The sequence below is a fragment of the Lonchura striata genome, chromosome Z (assembly GCF_046129695.1).
Source record: "Lonchura striata isolate bLonStr1 chromosome Z, bLonStr1.mat, whole genome shotgun sequence".
Classification (NCBI taxonomy): domain Eukaryota; kingdom Metazoa; phylum Chordata; class Aves; order Passeriformes; family Estrildidae; genus Lonchura; species Lonchura striata.
In genome coordinates this window covers 61,334,757-61,352,108 of record NC_134642.1, presented here as the reverse complement: position 1 = coordinate 61,352,108, position 17,352 = coordinate 61,334,757, and the positions used below count along the sequence as shown (strand labels likewise).

Genomic DNA, 17,352 nt, shown 5'->3' with positions numbered 1-17,352 from the left:
CTTCATGTAATTTATTTTCACAGGTGCTTATAGCACTTCCCTGCAATCAACATGATTAATTAATGAGCTGTTTATCCCTTACCCTACATTGTTAGCCAAGCTATTTAATAAAATCATACCAGACATCTGGCCTAGCAATATCTGACTGGGCAGCCACCTCTGTTATCAACTTTCTACATTCAGCTGATGGCAGATATTCAGTGCCAGGCACGTAGCAGCCATCTCACCAGTGTCTGCAGGGCTGACACAATTTTTAATATTTATTATAATCTTGTACTAACTAAGGCTGCAGCCCAGAAGAATGCTTAAACATGTTTTTAACTGCATAGGTGCAATTAAGTACCCTTAATGGGTGTATGACATGACCATATACTTAAGTGCTTTCTAAACTGCAGCTTTCTTGAGGTTTCCATTCTTGTCATACCACACAGCCTCCCATTTTGTCACCCCTTCTTTTCCAGCATGGAGAAACCTTCCCTCACCTTTGGGAATTCCCCAAATGCCCCATGGTAGGTGAGATGGGTCTGGAGTTGTGTCCAGGTTCTCCCTAGGGAGAGCTGTAAGATGGTCCCTGTTCAGCATGACCAGTAACCACTGCAGGCACTTCTGTCCCCGTCCTACTTGCCAGGGATGGACTATGGTCCTTCCTGGGCTCCCATGTCTGTTTCCTGGTGTAATTGCCTGGCTCCACCCTCTGCCTGTCCTGAGCCAGGACAAGGTCCAACTCCAAGGCTTTGGTTTTTGCAGAGGGTGTTGTGAACCTACCTTTTCCTTGAAGAATTGTCTGCCTCCCTAGCTGAGCCAGGGATGGGCATGCAGACTGGCTTTGGTGCTGTGTGTGGCTTGGAGGCTGTCAGTTGATATTGCACCCTACACAAGCTGCCAAGAGCAGTAATTCCTTAATAACTCCATTGGCACTGAACAATGTTTGGGACCTGCTTACAATATCTCATGAGGTATGTACACATGAGGTAGATGAAGTGTCTGCATATTGCTGGACTCCTGTGTCCTGTGCACCAGCCTAAGACCCTGCTCATGACCTCACCTATGAAACTCCAGCTTCCTGGACTGAGCTGCACAAGGACAGATGTAGAAATCAGTTGTGAGCCACAACAGGGAGCAGATATCAGGGAAAAGGGCAACCCTAGGCTGCTGCAGTGCAGTTGGAGAAGGCAACAGCATCTTCTCCCCAGCTATTGCAAGCTGTTCTGGATGCGCCTCTGCTCTGTGCCTTTTGTGTCTGCCTGGAAAATGCAGACATTCCCCAGCAGCTGCAAGCATAACCTGTATCTGTAAAATGAAAAGCATGGCCAAGGATTGCAAGAGGAAGGGATGGCAAGGCAAGGCGAGGCAGCAGCAGCTGAAGGAGTGCTCAGCTCCGCAGGGCTGCCGCTGTGTATTGCAGAGCTTCATCACCCTTCACACTGTGCCTCCCTCCCAGCCAGTGAGGCTGATGGCTTCACATCCAATAAATCCTTGTGACTTCTGAGTTAGCTGCAAAAAAACATGCCGCTCCCACCTGAGAAGGAAGTACTACAGCCAGACTATTGAAAACAAAGTGAAATAAATGGACTGTACTGAGGAAGAAGCTAGGAGCAGATAGGAAGGGAAGGCATGACTAACAGGCAGCAGGAAAGTCCTGGATTTGTTTGCAGAGTATAGGTGAACTGGGATTGGTGACTGCTGTGATTGTTCTTTGCCACTTGGTTGCATAATAACAGACTGATTTCCTGAGGCTGCTGGGATAGAGCATGGCAAAATTGTCATCCAGGAGAGAAGAGCCAGGAGAGAGATCCAGGGTCAGTCCTCACCATGCTCTTGGCCTGCTATGTGGTGCAAGCCAGCAGTACCACAGTGACAACCTGTCCCTGCCCAGCAGTTTCCTTTTCTGGCCTTTGCCATGCATGCAGGCTCTGGGTCCAAACAGAACTGGCGCCAGTCTCGGCTTGATGACATTGTCATAGCTTCAAAGTTTCTGGAGGCAGAGAAAGAACTTGAGTTTTCGGGACAATCTGTTCAGCAGATGTTGGTTGGAAATGTAAATTTGAAGGAGGAAGATTTACATTCAGCAAAGATACTCGACTGAAAAGATTAAGGTTAGTGCTGGTCCAGTGAGCTAGCAATGAGGTGTGCAGATGACATCTGCAGAAGGGCTATCATTAGTAAAGATTATAATAGTGCTTAAATCTCATCTGCCATTTTAAAACTGCAGTACCTTGGGGAAGAAGGTAGGGCTCATCTGACCTATAAAATGGGAAGATTTGAAATGACTTTATTGTGGTGGCACAATCTGCCACTGGCTCAGAGAAACTCAAGTGTCCTCTTCAGCAGACCATGCATGATACTTCTTACAGCACAAAGTGGTCACGCTGGTCCATCTACAGGAGGGACATCTGGCAGGATGGACAAGCCTGCGCTGAAGAACCATGTTCATAAGCTTGTGAAAAGCACCAGACTTTGTAGTGCTCAAAGTTCAGCAGGGAGAGGTGGCAAGCCTGCAGAGCTTGGCATTGGCAGGCACTAGCAATACGCCAGGCTAGAAAGCAAGGGTAATGGAAGTGCAGCTCTGCTCCTGGGGAAGGAGCTTGCTGTAAATGGGATGGATATGTGAAGAAGTGCTCTGCATCATGTGCATGAATGGAAATAACCTTAGAGAAACAGATCAATAATGGTACTGTGTATTCCACCTTCCTTGCCTCTAGGTACTGCAATTCCTGTCTTGTGGTACTAGAAATGTGTGGTCAGGGTATATTCTCCCAGAAAAAAAGTGTGGTAAAAGTAGCAGGGATCCTTTCTCCAGTGAGGATCCAAACTGATGTAAGACATTTCAGAGGTGCACAAACTGTTCCTGCTCTGAGATGCAAAAGAGACCTCTGGTCAGACTGTTAAAAGGGTGACTTTTCATGTTAACAAGTGCTGGCATTAACCCTGTCCAGTGCCTCCCATGAGATCAGAGCCAACACTGAAACATTTCCCAGTGTACTTCCAAACAGCGAGACATAGGTGTCAGTAGACTCCTTTCAGAGTTTTACCTTGTTCAATGGTCATAGCAAAGAGAACAGGGCCAGGGAAGGACACTGTTCTTACCACATATCCCTTTAAATAAGGCAGTTCTCTCTGTTTCTAGAGCATGCACAAGATCTGAGTCCATCTGCACAGGCATCCCAGCTGTTCCCACTCAGGATTTTTACCCATATTTCAAGTATTGCAAATGTGAGATGCAAATTTATATCTTTTTTATAAGATACACTTTAAATTTCAGGGCTTCATTAACAACACTATCAGTAACCTCTTACCACCTCTTGAGTTGCTAGCTCAGGGGAAGGCTTTCAAAAATTGACCACATTCTGCATTTCGAAGCCTCTACTTATGCCTGTGTATCCAAACATTGACAGGTTTACAACATTATCTCCAAAAACTTCATATCCTAAATAGTTTGCCTGTTATGTCATACATGCTCTGTGTTTGAAGGAGTGGTGTTGCAGTTACAAAATTTTCTTCCTGTTACAGTGATTGTTTACCTCATTTGTCCAGGAATATGGGCATTTCCATATTTCCACTTTAAAATTCCAGTACTGGTGCGGAATAAAACAAGTTGTATCTCCTTCAGTAGTGAGTGAGCAGGTTCTAACCTGTCTCTTCATACCAATGGTACATTTGACCTTTACAGGTTTAAAAATATGCCATAGCAGAAGAAAGGACTTGAAAAATGTGGTGCTAACTGCTGTTTTATCTACACATCAAATATGGACTAATCCATCACAACCTTTTAAGTTTGCTGGCAGTTGTTTTGTCTTTTTGCTTGAGTGGAGGTTTATTTTTGTAGTCTTTGCCATCAAATCCTAAAGATTAATAGATTAATATAATTGTTGTGAGGGTTTACAAAAAGAATACCATGTTGCCTCTATATACGTACTAAACAGGGTGCAACTTTATTTACAGTGTAAAGTGCATCACATAGAAGTCTTTTAAAACACACAACAAGCAGTGACATAAATGACAATACAGTACTGGGTAGGGAGGGGAAAATATTCCAGCAAGTATCAAAACAGCATCAATAGCACTAATATGACGGCCTCTAGTTTCAGCTATTCTGTCCTAACACCACATCTCCTTACAAAATGTGTTGACTGGGTTGATCCTGGGACTCCACGTACAAGTCACTAGTGTGAAGCTTTGATGCTAAAAGCCATTCTCCAGCCCTGAACTCTGCAGCAATGTCCTGCCAGATCTAAGCACACTCCTCACCACTGCTGTTCTGCTCTGGAGATGACCAGGAGAGAGTCAGAGGACACTAGAGAAGCACACTAGAAAAGGGACAAAAACATGAGAATGACGTATAAATAAAGATCTGCTTTTCTCACCTACGCACTCTTTCCCTTGAGAAGTCCTGTGTTGGTCACTGCAGCTTCCCTTCATCTGCTGTTAAGGCAGCAAGGAAGTCAAGGAACAAAGTGCCTACAAATGGTGGTGACTGTGTTTTGAAATGTGGACATTACCTAATGAACACAAACTTCAGTCAAAGCTGTAAACGTTGATGGCTGTGGAGCTGGGAGACAGAAGATTTTTGCTACGTGCTAGCAGAGTCCATTAGAAAAAGAAGGTTGTGGGAGCTAAAACCACAACTCTTCAGCTGGTTGTAGCTCCCACTGGGAAGGAATCTACATTCACATTAATTTGATCCCCTAATGACTCCTGTTTTTTACTATCTGTTTTTCTTTTAATTGGCTGAACCCTCCTAATGTCTGACAACTTTTCTTGTTTCTTTCTTCCCCATTTCTGGTCTTGGGCTACCAGCCATCAGTTATGTGTCAGTATTTACTAGAGCTCTGTTACTGTAACTGTGAGCTCCTTTCGGTGTTCTATCACTTTCCTGTATCAGGGTTCATGCATAAAGGGAAGATACATCCATAAAGTGGGGTGGGACAGTTGTGCACCCCTTTATCTGGAGGGTAACTAAGCAGGAATAGGAAGCTACAGAAGGTAAAATTTATTTCTCCTTTTTATTTCCCAATGATGTACAGTTGCAAATTACACTTTTCTGTTATTATTGGGAAAAATGGACCTTCTGATCAATGACTTTCAGTTTCTGACTCTAAGATCTTTTTTCATAGATCAGACTTTTTGTCAACTGATAATAATTACCAAACACATGACTTTGAAATATGCATGTGATTTCTGTCTTGTAATTCCACCACCCTACTTAATAATTCATCAGCGCATGACTTAATGGTGGCAATTGATGTGTGTATTTTCCTCAGACACAATGCGATTACCAGTCTGAGAATGAGAAATCTGATACATGTACTCTCAGTATTTCTCAGTCAGCTTAGCAATTCTGCCTGTGTTCTCAAGAGAGGCCTTTTCCATATTTTGAGGATTCTGTATAACAAACCCACAACATTTTGGCAAACAGATAGCAAATGTTTACCTGTAAACATAATTGGTGCCTTCTTTCTCTATCTCAGGGGCCAAGCATAAGATTGGGGCCCAAACATAAGATACCAAAAATATTCACCTAGCAGATGATGATCTGTACTTCATTTTTATTGGAAGGGATGGTGGTTACAGGCAGGTGGTGAGTCCCATGGCAAATGAAAAGTGCAAGTTTCAGAGATCCATCTGCTTCCTACTGCTGAACCCTGGATTATCCATCTTAGAGCTATACCTGAATGGCCTGTAGGTCAGAAAGCTTCAAAGGCTCTTGTTGGCTAGACTTAAATCATTATTTGTGGAATGAGATGATGTTTCCTCATATCTTTTACTAAGAAATCTCAGGTAATACTCATGATGATGCCTCCCATTAAGTCACTCTCCAATGAAGTTAATGTCACATAAACTACAGTACAGAATCTTCTTATACTCACCAGAAACTGTGGTTGCAACATAGACCTTATCACATGCAGTTATCATTTTTATCAACTGAAGTTCTGAGAGGGGCCCAGTGGAGGGTTTAGTGGCTCATTCAGCCTTGTGTAACACACTTTACTGTTGAGTTGCTGGACAGTAGTATGCTTCGGCAGCTGGTAAGCAGAATTGCCATATTCTGTTTAATCATGGTTGGCAGTATAGTAGAGTTTAATCAGCTTACTTAATGTAAGAAATGGGAGAGACTTCACTTTAAACAACCACTTCCTCGGTGGATTGCAGGAATCTTTGCATTTTTATGTGTATGTGTGTATGACACCTGTGTAGCAGCATATATTTGATAATATTTTTATAAATGAAAAATACAGAGGATTTCTTTAAAAACTGAAAGATGCATCACAAAATAAAGTACAAAACAAGGGAGCTGGGGAGGGGTCCGGAAGGGAAACAATGGATTTAATTAACAATGCATTAGAATCCAAGCTCTGGTGCCTAGGCTGAAGAAAGATATCTGAATGTAGAATTGCTGCTCTGATGTTAAAAGGGATAGAATCCAGCCTTTCGTTTCCTGCATTAAAAAACCCAAACAAAATAAAATCAGTGGTGTGCTGAACATACCAAGTGATCAACAGTGAGGCACAAGAGGATGGCATCTGAAAGTATACCAAGGATTAGAATGCCACAGCTCAAAGTGGCAGGGAGAGTGGACATGAGAAATAGAAATATCTGACATTTAAGTAATGGCTCATCACAGAATATTTTGGAATGAATCTTGTTCTGCATGCTGATAAAAACTTTGTGACCTTTCAGTTTCCCCTTATAAATCCACACCTTGTTAACCTGCAGCAGGGAATCTCTGCTATCATGCTATTTGCCTATGTTATTTTAGAATTCCCAGAAAGGTACCATACCCCATAAAGAGCCACAAGTAACTGAGGCCAAAACTTAAAAAAATGTGGAACAGATCTCAGATCTTTTTTCTGTCTTCACTTCACCCACCCGGTTACATTTGGGAAATGTCCTCTCAAACAGCTCTGGAAGGGACAAGCTGCTAGACTCCAGTCCTGAAGGGCTAATGACCCACCTTCTGTCAGACTTCCCATGCTGCACAGAGCTATGGACTTGGACCAAAAAACCCAACAAAAGAAGCCAAGGATAGTCTGGTTTGGGAATAACCTGAAACTTTGCTTTGCCTCTCATGAAATAAACTCCACAATTTTTGGCTATTATGGCCACTGGGTTTGGGCTTCTCTGCTTCATATCCTAAATGAAAATACTACCAGGTATACCTTTCAGACTAAAGCTGAAAGGTATTGTTTGTTGGCAATATATTTAAGTTGCTTCACTAAGGCATATATAATCACAGCTGACAAATGAAAACTATTAATTTTGGACAATGTGATTTCTCAGTCAAGCATCTGTTCTATAGCTTTAAGATAAACTGTATATCAGAGAGATAGGAAGGAATGTCTTTCACTATCTGTCCAGAAAGAAGAACAGAAAAAGTTACAATGTCACAGCCTTCAGCTGTTCCCTGCAGAAAAATATTAATATTTATGTGGTTCTTATTTAGCTTTCCAGGATAATGATCACTGTGTTCAGCAGGAGCCTGTATGAGTTGAGGTATATACATATTTTGCTATCATGGACCTAGAGCTGCCAGGAGATTTCAACTTGGACTTACCTTACAGGCACTTTCTTGTACTCTTTAAATTATTGCATCACTCAATGCTGCATGTAAGATGATCTATTTATGACAAATGTTGCATGACCCAGTCTCGAACATGGACCCAGCTGAGGTATATACAGCTCAAAATGAGCACTCGTAAAGAGTAAGCCACCAAAATTTCCCAAAGAACACTCTGTATTACATGTCAAAACCCCACTTCCATTTACATAATGAAAAATCAGTCTAAATATTGTGGGTTTGCCTGTCTGCTTACATGTAAAGATACAATTTTTTGAGTTTTCTACAAGTTTGGCAATCATTTTGCATAATCCCACTAAGGTCTTTGCACATCGCCCATAAATTTTGAGATATCTAAAGGTTACTGATTTGAAGAATATAGAGATACCCAAAATGTTAAAATTATTTGCTCGCTCCTCAGATTTAGAGCTCAGTAGGGTGTGATTCAGCCTAGCCCTGGGACAGTGCAAGGTGACACTTACCTGGAGCAGTCAGGTCCAGTCCAGGAAGAGGGACAATAACACCGATTTGGTCGTATGCACCTCCCACCATTTAAGCAAGGCAACTGGCAAACAGCTGCACACAAACACGCACAAATTTGCATTAATGAGTACATCCACAAAAAACTGATTTTGTAGCAGGACACTGAAAATCCACCCAGCCTTATTCTATTAAGAATGGGAAGGGCAGCCTGAGAAGAATACGTCTGCTAAGTTTTGTGTCTACTTTTGTTGTTAGGGGAAAACCCTTGTCTGCCTTACAGGTCATATTGAGCCTGGTTAGAACATGCTTTTGTGCGGCAGTCTAACCCAAGGGTATCAAGTAACCAAACAAAAGTCAAAGTTTCAAGTCTTCCTGTCAATTTTGAGATTGAAAGGTAAAGAACCACACAATTTATAGAACCAATTTAGATATATACTTTATGAGGTTCTTCAAATATAGACATTTATATTGCAGGAAAGCTGTGGATACTTTAAAGCAGATAATGCCATATGTAGAGGACAGACCTAAAGATACTAGTGAGGACAAAATCTGGGTAATATTTTTGCAAGGAATATGCATCAAGAAGCACTGATTATTATGGAATTACAGGAAATGGAAATGAGTAGTCATAGGAATGCAAAAAACCTACTTCAATTCCTCTGGGCCAAACAAGAACAAACAATGGAAGAAGGCCATAGTGATAGGCCATCCATATACAATTAAGTGCACCAAGGACATAATGTTGAAAATTACTTCAGATTTTGGAATGAAGCATATGACCAAAACATCTTTAGCTGTCACTGAAGTATTTCTCTATCACAGCAAAATGTCAAAATCAGTAGCTGAAACAGCAAGTGATTAAAAAACTTCGTAAGCAGTGTTTATGATGTAGATGCAGTTGTTCACTATAATTTTCCCTTTAGCTACTGAAAAGCATGTCAAGCCTGTACAGATTTGAATTGCTGGCCAAAAAGCCAAGAAGCCATCTATCTTCCTCAAGCACCTATTATAGCTGCAAAACTTGTGAAACATGAGAGGAAATGATGCATTATGTGTTAGGCAAGAGTCCCTTCAAAAGACAATAGTTCAGAGTTAAAATGTTCTCTCTGGTATTTCAATTTTCTGCAGAAGGATTTGGTTTGCAGAAGGATTTGCACAGGTTATCCCCCAGATTCACTATTCTTATCAGTCAAACAAATACTATGAACAGAGGCATGGATTCCTTCCCAGCTCACCCCATTAGCCACTTCAAAGCCTTGCAGGAAGGCCAAAATTGGGCTTTCATGTTAAGTCCTTACAAATCAGTTAAGATTGCTGAGTTTTACTGTCTTTTCACAGGGAAAAGTCTTTCAAAACCCAGTGTTCATTCAGTCTTCATATGAAACCCCATATTCTAAACTCAGATTTAAATATTTTCCATAACTGTAGCCAACCTCATTACACACAAATGGACTCGTTAGGCCACAAACCTGGACATTAGAATCACTCTCCTCCTACCCCTCACTATTTTTGTGTACTCACTCCATGATCTTCACCTTTGTTTAGATGCAAGTAAGAGATCTAGCAAAAATAAGTGCAAATTGAATTTGCTCAAAAACTTAGATGATACTTAATGTAAGATACCCATGTACGATGTATCTATTGAACTCAATCACCTTTAAATCCTTGTTTTGGTGTGCTCTCTGTCCTGATTCAGTACCCAGGCAATTAGTGGGCATCCACCAAACCAGAGAGCTATGTGGTGGAAAAACCTCTATAATACCTGCAGCTTGTTTGTGAATTTAATGGTGACCTGAATTTCCTGAAGATGAAAATGAAAATCATGCACCTGGAATTGAGAAAAATAGTTTTATTCTTCTTGGATACCCTTTCTCCTTTGCACTGCTTTTGCAGAGAGTATACCTTTGCAGTGAATACTGTCAGTCCTTTTTCAGAGAAAGCTTTTGTGAGAGTTTTAAAGACTCATCAAGGAGGGACTAGTCTGAAGGTAGTTTACAGCTGGAAACAGCAAATCCTCCAGGAATATTATTGTGGGCCTGGGTTTTCCTGTGACAAGCTTCAGAGTTCTATGAGTCCCTAGAGAACTGTGTTAGGTATTGCTAGCAGAGTCCCAAAAAGTGAGAAAAAATGCAGGTGAGAAGTTTTACCCATATGGCAGCGTGATCCAGTCCATCCAAGGGGGCAGTCACATTGGTAAGGGGCCACACAACGACCTCCGTTGAGACATGGCAGAATGCATATTGCTAAGGAGAAGAGAACCAGAGAAAATAATTTTGTCTCATGACAGCAAAGAATAGAGTGTTCATGAGACAAACTTATGTTTAACTAGAAACTCCACTGCCCCTTGGAGTGTTTGCATGGAGTATCAGCAGAGCTGAGTAGGATCTACTCACCAGCATGAGGCAGAACATACAACTGGCATGGAAAACAGATATGACAAAGTGTAGTGGCAAATAAATGGATAGGCTGGAGCAATTGCTGGAGTCCTTCAGATGCTTGTAGGCTCTGTGCTCATGGGAAATGAGCCAGGGCTGTCTGTATCTTGCATATAATATGCACAGATACTGGCCACTTCTGCGATGGTGCTAAAAAAACCAGTTCATGCTTTAATCACAAAAAATGGGATAGTTTGTGAATTCTCTGGGCTTGAAGATGTAGCACCCAAAACAAGTTAATCTGTGCCCTGCCCATAGAAAAACACTTTGTCTAGGCTAGTGAAAACATGCTGAGACAGGTGAGACCATAAGCCTCTTGGGGCAAGACAGCTTGGATACAAGGCATTTTGGGTGAAAAAGTCTAGGTCTGGAAGCTCTGGGAAAGAGACAAAGTACATTCTAAGCAGCTGATGACCTCTGGACAGAGCAACAATTGAGCTGCACTGCTCCTGTGAGCAGATCTGTGAAACTCCCACGTGTTCATGCTTTAAGTATCTTCACAAAACTATAATATCTACTATCCTAAGTGAACAAAGTAATTGAGCATACATGCTCTAAGAAGAGCAAGAGTTGAGCTAGGTCTCAAATTTGGACTCAAGTCCAAATAGACTTGGAAGTGCCACTCAAGTGGCATGTCCAGAAGAGCTTAATACTGGGAGGATGGATGGGGGCTGCAGAACACTGGTGTAGGGGCTATTCTTCTGCTGCTGGTCAAGCTGAGCAGGTGCAGTCAGCTTGGATAAGAAAAGAATTGTGAACTTCCATGGACCTCACAGGATTGACCTGTATCACCAGGAAATATTTTTCTCTACCATTAAATTTGTAGTACCATGCAAGTTATTTAGAATAGTATGAGATATAGAATGGCCAGGACTCTCTTAAGAATATGAATCCTATATTTTTTTGTGAAATGTACTGTGAACTACAATGTGACTGCATTCTCTCAGTGGCCTTACTGTGGCCTGATACTGACAGGTCAGTGGTCCGTGCCAGCACTCAAAAATTTCTTGGACTTCCAGAACAGAACCAATTTGACCAATTGTGGGAATTCTTTTCCCCTTTTCTAACTACCTATACTAAAGTAAAAAGCCAAAAAAAAAAAAAAAAAAAGAGAAAAAGAAAAAGAAAAAGAAAAAGAAAAAGAAAAAGAAAAAGAAAAAGAAAAAGAAAAAGAAAAAGAAAAAGAAAAAGAAAAAGAAAAAGAAAAAGAAAAAGAAAAAGAAAAAGAAAAAGAAAAAGAAAGGCTAGTGCCTGTACCTGCATGAAATCTACCTAGTCAGTTGCCAGTCAGAATTGGATGATGACTGAAATGGCTGAGATCATAAAGTGAAATGGCTGGTTCTGGAGAATGCTTCAGGTGTCATTACTGATGAAACTAATAAAAACTCAGTTGTGGAATACCAAACACAATTCTGTCAGACACAGGGTGCAATCCTCTTCTGCTGAGACTGTGAGACTTATAGGACTAAATTGCATATATGGCTGTGGTGCAACTGCCAGGCACAGGGACAGAAAAAGAGGAGCTGTGTGAGTATACCACATAGCTGGAGTTTCCATAAATGCAAAAAGACAAAACTTGCTGAACCTCTTGTTCTCATTCTGTATCTGCCACTAATTTGTGCCATGGGCAACTGATACTGTCACAGAGAAGACTTGAAAGCTGCAGAGATAAATTCAGAAGACCATTTTAACATAAGAAATATCTTAAATTCTTGAACCATATTCTTTTCCAAGAACTAGATGAGAATGTCCAAAGTTTTTGTAGGTTTCTAGGTATACTCAGATTCAGGGGCAGTGACTCAGATTCGGGGACAGTGACACCACCCCTGCTGTAGATCTTGAGCACGCTAAAGCCTTACATCAGGACCATACTGAATACTAAATACTAAATAAAGGCATTTCCTTTTTCTATCCACATAGGCCTATGCCTTACTATGTAATAAGGTTCCTCATGCAGCAGCTACCTGAAAGGGTTAAATCTCCCAAATTCTTTGTGCTAAGAACTACCATCAAGAGAAACATGGATCAAACTGGCATCCCAATGTCACCCAGGGAATCTAATTTGAGAGTCAAATTTGGCTCTTTTCAGTGAGAGCAGATCCAGTTCTCTAATAATTTGGAGATCCATGACGGGAGAAACCAGTCTAGAATTTGTGAAGCACAAGTACACAGGTTAGGAGGGACAGCATGGAAAAGGTGACACATTACATTATTTGAACATGAACTGATGAGGTTCACAGACTGATAAAAATGGAAGCCAAGAAAGTAATGCAGCCACCAGCAGAACACTCACATCTCTTCTGCTCTAATCCCTGTGCATTCCCCAAAACTATCAGGGGTATTACTATTAGAAATAGACTTTGGAGAAATGAAACAAGCTGGTCTTCAACCACAGTGAAAGAGCACCCAGAAACAAAATCACATCAATTAAAAAAAGTGCTTGTTTTGCTTTGAAGATGCAAGGGAATGGTTATTTTTCTAGAAACAAGCCAAGTGTATACCTTTCTGTTCCCTTTCATTTGTCAAGCAGAATATATTAATGATTTTCATGGTTTTATCTCTTATGCATTTTCTGTTTCGCTGCAGTACATATATCTGTCTTACCTACAACACCCTTAAGATTACAGTTAGGGGTGGTATACATACGTTCTTCACAGAGACGGCCCATCCAGCCATCCGGACACGAGCAGGCGTTGGGTCGCTCACAGATGCCACCGTTCTGGCATGGGAACCGGCAGACAGCTGGAAACACCACAATCTCATTACAAACTCTGCACAGTGAATCAGGAGCCTAGTAACTCAGCATCTTGCACAGACCTTTGCTGTTGTAAAGCTTAGAGCAGAACAAACAAATGCGTGAAGTTTAGAAACATTGCTTGATTTTGATTTCAAGGGCTACATCATCTTCTGGCCCTGTGTGTTTCATTAGGTACTGTGAGCAAGAGTGTGGGAATCATTAATATAAGCAAAAGATTGTCCACAGAAAGAATGAAAATGTAGACATGTTTATAGTTGAATAAATTATTTGGGTAGTGTTTCAAGGCTGACACTATTCTTTATCTGAATTTCCTACTAACTTTTGTAAAACAAAATGAAAATGCCCATACAATACACCATAAAAACCTATTACCCTCCTTACCCTTTCCCTCAGGCCTTCTAAATGGACTCTGGAATAGAATCAAACTTTCTTCTAACCTTGGTATGAAACACCAAGATAATGCCATCTGGCATAATATACACTGTGTCTAAAGTGAGATTAACTGTGTGATAGAACAGGTAATTTTTACTGGATTCTCATCCAGCATAATGAGAACTGACCAAAAAGGGTGTAGCAGTGGCAATGGCAGTGTTCAGCTCTAGAACTCAAAGTGTGCCTACAAATCTCACCTAACATTCATGCTTACTGGTGCTCCTCGGCTTCCATTCCTATTCATAAGCACCTGATCATAAAAGCGGAATTTGGAGTGGAGTCTATGATGCTGGGCCAATATGGTGCCTGGGCTGGACAAACTTTGGACTTCTTTGTCACTTCTATGACACTGTACCATCTCTTGTCACATACATCCAGGGAAACCAGGTCTACTTGAGAAAATCAGGTGAAAGCTATGCACAAACATTTTATACTTAAAGATCATCGGAGTAAGCTCAATCTTTCTCATGTTTGTGTACATACATACAGAGAAAATGAAAAATTGTGGCTTCGAGACAATATGACAGAACAAATAAGTAATCAGACTGACAGTAATCTCAGGAAACTTAATCTAAACTAATTGCATCTGAACTGCTATTGTTAATTAGTTATTAGGTGAGCAAAATATGCATTTAAGCTTTGAGTGTTTGTTAGCAATAAATAGAAACAGTGGATTGGCACACTGAAACATTGCTCACACCTGAAATTCCCATTGGAAGGAATGCAAATCTCTCCCTCAGAGAGACAAACTTGAGTCACTCCTGGAGCTAAGCCATACCAAAATGCAAGCTACAGCTTGGAGTCTGTTGAAATGAGGCCAAAGCTCTGCCATGTAATTTTTCAGTCTCAAGAGCCTTCCCATCAAGTGTCAGCTGATAATGAGAATGGGAAGAGACCTCTGAAAAATTAACATAATTTGCAATATTTTAGTAGTGATTTTGGAAATTTTTGTTGTAAAAATATCTGCTGCTACACAGACAGCTTGTCTCTGGGTGTTGACTAAAGCAGAATAGTGTGCCAAACAGGTTTCTTTTCTGCAATGGAAGAACCATTTAAAGCTTTGTGTGAGCTACACCACTTAAACAATATTCCATGAATGCATAATGGGATGTGGCATAAAAGATTAATGTATAAATGAGATCCCATATTAAATTCAAAGTCCATGCAATAAGGTCTCTGAAATGCATTTTCCCTCTCTGTCAATGTAGAAGATGAAGATAGTTAATGAGTTACAAAAATTGCTTTGGATGATAACTCCATGCTACTCAGCAGTCAGACGTCAGATAGAGATAGGCTTTTCCTGGGTTTCTGCCCATGTCCTAGTTGTGAAATGGGACTGGAAGTTAAGCTGAGACTTTTTTTTTTTTTTTTTTTTTTTTTCCCTATTGTTAAAGCAAGCAAATGCAGACCTGATGTGCTGGGGAGAGAATAGAAACAATCAATTGTGACTTCAGTTATTGGAAACAAATCTCACATCTGTGGTATCAATCTTTTGACATACCCTTGGTAAATTTATCTACACAGGATACAAAAGCATCACACTGCTGCAAGTCAAATGTGTCAGAAGGGAAAGAATAAATTCTGTTATCTGTTTTCAGCTTTGCAAAATGCTTTCTTGTGGTTGAAAGTGAATAATTTCCTCAGGCCCAGCTTCCCTCTCGTAATGTTCTTATTTGCTGATAGGGTACAAACTTTCTTGTTGACAGCTCCACATAGACCACTCACAGTCAGCAAGATGTAAAGACGGCAAACAGACAAGAGTTTTAGAGCACTTCAGAAAGAAGAAACTGGAGTCAGGTAGGCTGTGTGCATCTGTGTAGCCTAACGAGTCCTGCAGATATGTACAATCACCAGATCCAGGCTAATACTTCTCACTCCTGAAACTCAGATCAGAATCTGGCTAGCAACCTCTAACCAGTGGTGATTCAGACAAGTGCAGCTGTGGTGAGAGCTCTTCCAAATAAGTCTGCTTTTTAATTATAATATTTACATTAACAAACCTGTTCAACTGGGACAGAACGTTTCAAGCAGGCTTAGAAAACATTAATAATCAACTCACAAAGCCATAAGCAAGAAATGCAGCGTGAGTCATTACAAAGAGTGCTTTCATGTAGTTTCTGATGTAGACCACAAAGGCTTGGGTCCTGTAGGACTTTTGTTAGGAAAATCACTCACATGAATTATAAAGCAGTTTTGAAAGATCACTTTGACATGTGTCATGAAAATGCAGGACAGTCCTTTCAGAAACATCTTTAGTTCTTTTAAAGTCCCCTTTTAGAAAAGAGGAGAGAAATTGTTACTCCCCTCCCTTAATACACAGGTTATTCTGCCTTGTTTTCCACCTTCATCATGTGTCTACCTCTTCAATGCATTTTTTTGGGAATAATTTTCCCTAATACTTATTTCTCTCTACAGTCCCAGTAGATATTGCAGTGTTGCAAACAGAATGTTTGACATTGCTTTGCAGATCAGCCCTTCTTATTCCTCGTGGACAATGGTATGACCCTTTCTTAGCAGACAATGGCATCCCTTGATATAAAGGAGTTCTTTGTAACTAATAAATATTAAATAAGAATAAAAAGCAAAGCTGGTGATATCAAAAGGACAGTTGAACAATCCAAATGTTACAATTGGAACAAATAATATCCAAATAATTTTGCTACTGAATTCTAGCTTAGGTAAAGTAGTGATTTTGCAGAGATCCTCTGAATCCAGTAGCCATCACAGTTTAGAAATACAAATGTTTTAGAAACAGCCTGGTGCTTTGGGAGTGAAAATTTCTAACAGGACTTTTGGATACTTTATGTCAACTGAATTAACTCAGTTGCTTTCCTTCAAATCTTCTCTACTTGGCTGTGTGATGGGTAATTGTTCATGCCAATGGCAAGCCACAGTCACAAACTCAAGACAAACCTGTTTGTCGGGAAAAGCTACTCTAGTCCTGAAATATTCAGGAGTTGCAAGCCCTCTTCTTTGGTTCTGGTTGTCCTCAAAATGCTTCAGTGATTCATGATTTTTAGGCAAGATGTTATAACTATCAGACACAGGAATTAAGGTGAGTGCCTGCTTTCATAGAATAGGTAACTCAGCTTGTTTAGGTGTCAGCATTCATAATATTTTTCTGTCAGAATTAATATAAAAAAACTGATGAGGGTCCATGATTAGCACAGTATAGAATCCTCTACCACTAAATGGCTTCTGACCTAAATAGAAACTCTCTGAGGAAGGAAAAACTGTTGCTTGTATTTTGACATGGGGAGTGAGATTTGCAGGAGAGGAAGACTTCACAATTCTGATAATGACTCCGGTGTTCCCAGGTGAGTGTCCTTGAACTTTTCTTTTTCTGTGTGAAGAGGAATGTGGCTGCTTCTGTTTGGCCACTGTTGTGCTGTAAGGTTTTTTGTTTTCTAAACGGAATACCTAATGCTCAATTTGTCATGGTAAAGATTTCAGGGTGCAGCTAACTCCCTGCTCCACAGCTACTCAGCATTAGAGGGCAAGCCAAACTTCTGACATGGAAATGGAAGATGGAAAGACCTTTACTACCAAACTCCTGTGACCCTGAACTCTTTTGCTGTGCCTCATCCATGGCTTTAGATTAGTATTTGAATATGCTTATATATGTTTTTTATTGTTGAGTTTATTTTCTCTTCAGTTTTTTGTTTCCCCCATTTTATGTTCAAAACTTT

At 40.6% G+C, this 17,352-nt stretch overlaps 1 protein-coding gene across 1 annotated transcript in view; it reads right to left on the bottom strand.

Moving 5' to 3' along the window:
• Positions 1-3,909: 3,909 nt before the first annotated feature.
• SVEP1 (sushi, von Willebrand factor type A, EGF and pentraxin domain containing 1) overlaps positions 3,910-17,352 on the bottom strand; it is a 117,475-nt gene continuing 104,032 nt past the window's right edge. Inside the window, exons 47-50 of the mRNA XM_021525012.3 lie at positions 13,120-13,215; positions 10,186-10,281; positions 8,038-8,131; positions 3,910-6,436 (exon numbers count right to left, since the gene is read on the bottom strand). Of these exons, the coding sequence (XP_021380687.2) occupies positions 6,406-6,436; positions 8,038-8,131; positions 10,186-10,281; positions 13,120-13,215 (317 nt within the window). The 3' untranslated portion in view covers positions 3,910-6,405. The remainder of the gene's footprint in view (positions 6,437-8,037; positions 8,132-10,185; positions 10,282-13,119; positions 13,216-17,352) is intronic.